This window comes from Grampus griseus (assembly GCF_964374135.1).
Source record: "Grampus griseus genome assembly, chromosome: 9".
Lineage (NCBI taxonomy): Eukaryota > Metazoa > Chordata > Mammalia > Artiodactyla > Delphinidae > Grampus > Grampus griseus.
The window spans coordinates 87,623,813-87,629,812 of NC_139003.1; the positions used below are offsets into that span (position 1 = coordinate 87,623,813).

Below are 6,000 nucleotides of genomic sequence, written 5' to 3' on the forward strand. Positions count from 1 at the left end.
AGGAATGGCAACACCATCCACAAATTTAGCTAATTCAGAAACCTGGGATTCATCCTAGACCCCTCCCACTCTCCTCCCACATTAAATTGGACACCAAATGCAGTGAATTCTACCCCCTTAATACCCATCAGTCACCTGAAGCTGGATCTCTTTCCTCTAAGCCATTCTCTACACAGCAGATAGAGTAACCTTTCTAAACATCTCAATCTGTACCCACAGCAATGAGCCCCACTCAATGCTCACCACATCCTGCACCCCAGCCACACTTCCCTGCTTGACATTCCGAGAACACAATCATGCCACTTACACCTCCACATGTTTACGCCAACTGCAGCGCTGCTTTTGCTTGGAAGGCCCTCACCCTGCCACCTATTTACTTGGGAAATTATTATTGGCTCTTCAAGATCCAGTTTAACACAACTCTGTGAATCTACTAAAACCTATTGAACTGTACACTTTAAGTAGATGAACTGTATGGTATGTAAATTATATCTCAACAAAACTCATAATTTTCTGTGAGAAAAAAGACTTACCATCCGATTTTTTAAAAATGGGCAAAAGACAAAACAGGTACTTCACAAAATAAAAAATTTCAAATGACCAATAGACATACGAAAAGATCTTCGAAACCATCACTCAGGCAAATGCAAATTAAAACCACAGTAAGGTATCAGTATATATCCAGAAGAGCTAAAATTAAAAAGAATGACATGATCAAGTATTACAAAGATGCGGAACAATCGAAACTTCATACACTGCAGGTGGGAGTGTAAAGCAGTTCAATCAAAACTATTTCATAATATAACTGGGAAAAAAATCTCTGCAATTACTACTAAGACTAAGCATACACCTCTTCTATAACCTAGCAATCCCACTGCTAGAGTATATGCCCAAGAGAAATAAGTGCTAATGTCCACAAAAGGACATGTACAAGAATGCTAACAGGGGGCTTCCCTGGTGGCGCAGTGGTTGAGAGTCCGCCTGCCGATGCAGGGGACACGAGTTCGTGCCCCGGTCCGGGAAGATCTCACATGCCGCGGAGTGGCTGCACCCGTGAGCCATGGCCGCTGAGTCTGCGCGTCCGGAGCCTGTGCTCCACAACAGGAGAGACCACAGCAGTGAGAGGCCCACGTACCGCAAAAGCAAAACAAACAAACAAACAAACAAAAACAAAAAAAAAGAATGCTAACAGGGACTTCCCTGGTGGTGCAGTGGTTAAGAATCCACCTGCCAAGGCAGGGGACACGGGTTAGAGCCCTGGTCCCAGAAGATCCCACACGCCGCGGAGAAACAAAGCCCGTGCGCCACAACTACTGAAGCCCACGCGCCTAGAGCCCGCGAGCCACAACCACTGAAGCCCGCGCACCTAGAGCTCGTGCTTCGCAACAACAGAAGCCACCGCACCACAACGAAGTGTAGCTTCCGCTAGCCGCAACTAGAAAAAGCCCGCGCACAGCAACAAAGACCCAATGCAGCCAAAAATAAAGTAAAATAAATTTTAAAAAAGATTTTTTTAAAAAAAAGGTGTTAAAAAAGTAATTTATAACCAAAAAGTGTAAAGAACCCAAATGTCCATCAATGAATGGATAACTACAACACAGTAATATCAACACAATGAAATGTTACTTGCAATATAAAGGAATGAAGTACCAATACATACTACAACATGGATGAACCTTGAAAGCATTATGCTAAGAGAAAGAAACCAGACAGAAGATCATATGCTGTATGATTCCATTTATATGAAACATCCAGAATAGATAAGTTTATAGAAAGAGAAAATAAATTAATGAATGCTGGGGTCAAGGGAGAATGGGGAATGACAAACAAGTACAGTGTTTTTTTGGGGGGGTGATGAAAATATTCTGGAATTAGATAACAGTTGCACAACTTTGTGAATATACTAAAAAAACAGCAAGTTACACACTTTAAAAACTAAATTCTTAAAAAACCAATTTTACAGTATGTGAATTATGTTTCAAGAAAAAAGTTACATGTGAGGGAAAAAAATCAATAAAAACCAAAAAAATTCTTTAAAACATTTTATACATATGCACAGGCCCCAAAGCAAAAATCCATCCCAAGCCATGTGATTTAGCTAATTCTTAAGAATTAGGTCTTCCCTGCTAGTTCTTCCCTGCTGCCTGTTACAAAGCAGCACAATTAATAATTAGCAAACTAAACTCACTGGAACAATCTGACAAGCTAACAATCTCAGTTCAGAAATCATAATCTTATTTCTGACAACTACAAATTCTAGTGTTCTAAAAAAGCTGCCTATAGGAACTGGCGCAATTCACAAAAGCTCACAGAATTGAACTGAATTAAAATGAATGAAGTGCCACTTGCACATACAAGCATATGACAAAAGTAGATCATATTACATCAAGCCAGGCCCATGTAGTCACATAATGCAAGTCTGCCAGTCGTTATATTAATATAGTTTAAAATTAGATTTATTACTCTCTTTCCTCCTCTGGAGAATTAATCAAAAAGCAAAAACACTGGGCATCAGGAGACCTGAATTCTGGTCCAAACTAAGCTAGTTGTGTGACCTTACCCTCTATTAGAGCTGTCTGTAAAATGAGGAATACCTCCGAGGCTACGAGTCTCCTGAAGTCCCTCTACCATCACCTCTCCCCCGTGCTACTCTGTGCACCCAGAGTCAAGTCATCATGGTTTCCCCACGTACTATGGAAGGCCAGCTCTCGGTTTCTACTTCTCCCCACCCGCTATAATCCATTCTCTACATTGACAGCCAGTACTCTTTTCAAAACAGGAATCAGATCCTGCCACTCCCATCCATATGCCTCCCAGGTGCCTACAAGGCCAGGCCCTACCCGTTCTGACTCCTCCCCCCTCACCATCCTCTTGGGTAGCACTCTAGCCACTCTGACCTTTGGGTTCCCCCAACATTCCTAGCCCATTCCTCCCCAGGGCCTTTGCCACACTCCCATCTCCTCCGCCTTATTCTAACTTCCGTTCAAATGTCACCTCCTCAGAGAACTGAGTGTGGATTCTGGTCCCAGCCTGCTTAGATTCAACTTAATAGCTGGACATGTTACTCACTCATGCTGTACCCCCATTTCATCTGTAAAGTGGTAATAACAGTGCCTACCTCACAGAATTATCAAAAGGGATAAACGCATGTAAAGCAAGCAGCAAATAGACTGGCACGGTTTTCAAATGTCATCTATCACTATACTTAAGGCACCCCATCTTCATTTTCTCCCTCTCCCTGAGCACTGTCTGGAACTGCCTTCTTTGTCATTCGCTTTAGGGTTCCAAAACCCCCATAGAATGTAAGCTTCGTGAGGAGCTTGCCTTGCCTTGTTCAAAGCTCTACCACCATTTCCCAGGAAAGGCATGCACACACTTGTTGAATATATGAATAAATCAATCACATCAAGGATTCCTTTAAAATAATACTGGCTTGATTCAAAGAATTAAGTGAAAAACTGCCTCAAACAGTTATGTAATGGGGCTGGTCTCCTCCTGGTCCTTGCAGACTGACCAGTTCATTTAGTCACTGGCTGAGGCGTTTCTGTCAAATCTAGTCACATAACTACAACAGACAACGAAAAAAGCTAATAGATTAACCTGTGAGAGTAGAAGTTGAATATCGTGGATATATGCTAATTCTCTGTAAACATACCACATAAATCCAAACTGCAGCACACCAAAAAAGGCTCTGGCCATTAGGAAAGTCATACCCTGAAATATGAAAATATGAAACAGTGACTTTAACTAAAACTGTTTTTCTACATGTACATATATATATAAAAAACATACAGTTATATATATCCACCTACACACACACACACACACACACACACACACACAGAGCCATCCCAAAAACTAGGGGGATGCTTTTTTCAACTCCTTTTAACTTTTCTTAACAAAATGGGCTATGTGGGAATAAATGTTTTGAACTGAAAGTTGTGACCCAACTCAGGAGCCTAAACATTACAGTTCTCCTTACTTATGGACTAAATTTCCATCATTCACCAAAGGAAATCCCAAATATAAGGTTCTGATTACTAGTATTAATTTTTAAAGCATCTAAAACTAACAAATATCCATTGAGATTTAACATCTTAAGACTCCAACATCTAATTTTTACCCACCAGGTCAAGCCCTTAATAAATATTTTTCCCTCGCTCTAGTAGTTTTTTTTTAATTGTTTTTTTAAGAAAGGCTTTATTATGTCGGTATCTACATTTTGTGAAATCCTTAACATAGTTTCAAGTTATATTCCGGTTTGAATGAACACAAATCCTGTCATGATACATCACATTACTAATGACTTAGGCAGTTTTCATAGACGCCACCAACGGTTATGAAATTCGCCAGGCTGAGACCAAAGCGAAGAAGGGAAAAAGCCTAGGAATGCTGCAGGCTAGTCCCCCAAAGAAAACAAACCAACCAAAAATGCTTCGTGATTTTATTTAAAGATGATCACGGACGATCCCCATAATACCAAATATATACCACAGAGTTATTTCTTTCTCAAATGGAAGAGTGAAGCCACAAATCTAGGAGGAGGAGTAATCTACGTTGGTAGATTCTTCAAAATTAGGAAAGAAAGGGAAAGGAGACGCGGCGGCGCTCTGCGGTCTCGGAGCCGCTCTCCAGGAAAGGCTTCCCGGGCGCCGGCCGCTCCCACTCCGGTCCGCGGCCAGGCTGGAGGTGGCTGGCGGCTGGCATGTTTGAAATATCACCACCCTATTCATCGCCTCCCGGCACAATGAGGCGCTGGGCAGCCGCGCCGAGGACCGCCCGCGCACACGCCCACCCGCCCCGCGCAGCCCGAGACCCGGGCGCAGCCGCGTCGCAGCGAAGTCACGCTCGGCCCGGGCAGAAAGTTTCGGAAAAAAAACCAAGCGCCGAAACGCACAGGTTTCAGAGCTGAACTCGTGCCAGGAACACGCCCGAGGCAAACCACTTGACAACCAGCTCCGGTTTTCAGCAGAAAGGCCGAGAGGCGAGGGCCGGAGAAGAAGAGGAGGCAACACACACACACATACACACTCTCTCTCTCTCTCTCTCTCTCTTTCTCTCTCTCACACACACTCGGCTCCTCTTCCTCTAGGGCCCCGGCGCCCAGGTGGGAGCGATACCGCAGCCTCACGCCCGCACGCGGCGCCGGGGCCCGGGCAGCGGGCGCCAGCTCCTCTCCCAGGAAGGCCCGGGACCCCCGGGCCACCTCGGCGCGCAGGAGAGGGTGCGCACGCCCGGCGCTTCCTTCCCCGTCCGCCCTCAACGACCGCGGAGACTGGGGGCCCCAGGGGCCCGGGGTCAGGGGATGCTCGGCGGGCCGGCCGCGGGCTCGCGCGTGCCCCTCCCCCCGCCCCTCCCCCCGGGCCGCCCGCGGGGCGCGCAGGAGGCGAGAGCCGGCGTCCCGGGGGATCAGCTCGCCCGCCCGCCCGCCCCGGGAATCCGGGCAACTTTCCCCTGCGCGGTCTCGGGCTAACCCCGACCGGGCGGAGGCGGGGGTCCGGGGGCTAGCGCGGCGTGGACTCACTTTTTCGGATGTTTCTCTCTTTTCGGCCTCCTCTTTCGGGCCTGAATGGCCAGCACTGAGGAAAGAAGACACACATTAACGGTCGGGCAGGCCGGCGCGGGGCCGCGTGGCGGGGAGAAGGGGACGCCGCGGGCCACTCACCTTTCCGGGAGCTCATCCCGACGCGGGGGAAGTGGGGCGGGGGTCTTCGCGGCGGCGGCGGCGGCGGCAGCGGCAGCGGCAGTGGCAGCAGCTGCACCGGCAGCAGCGTCGCGGGAGCCGAGCCGAGCCGAGCCGAGCTGCAGCCTCCACTCACTCCGCCGGCCGGGAGGAGGCGGGAACCGCGCCTGCGCCGCCGCCGCAGCCGCCGCTCCCGCGGGGGGCCCAGCAAAACCCGCCCCCGGCCGGCCCCGCCCCCGCCTCGCCCCGCCCGCCAACCCGCAACCCCCCCGCCCGGTGGGGTCGAGACCCCCGTGCCGGCCCCGCCCGCGCGCCCG

The 6,000-nt window shown here is 48.4% G+C and overlaps 1 protein-coding gene across 3 annotated transcripts in view; it reads right to left on the reverse strand.

Annotated features, from left to right (window-relative positions):
• SRPK2 (SRSF protein kinase 2) overlaps positions 1 to 5,741 on the reverse strand; it is a gene marked incomplete at its 3' end in the record, with an annotated part of 226,414 nt that extends 220,673 nt beyond the window's left edge. For 2 of the 3 annotated variants that reach the window (XM_082662148.1, XM_082662147.1), the window contains exons 1-2: positions 5,666 to 5,741; positions 5,525 to 5,579 (exon numbers count right to left, since the gene is read on the reverse strand). In XM_082662148.1, coding sequence (XP_082518274.1) covers positions 5,525 to 5,579; positions 5,666 to 5,681 — 71 coding nt within the window. In that variant the 5' untranslated portion in view covers positions 5,682 to 5,741. Of the gene's footprint in view, positions 1 to 5,524; positions 5,580 to 5,665 lie in introns of those variants that run through there. The other variant, XM_082662149.1, reaches the window with a different exon arrangement.
• Positions 5,742 to 6,000: the final 259 nt, after the last annotated feature.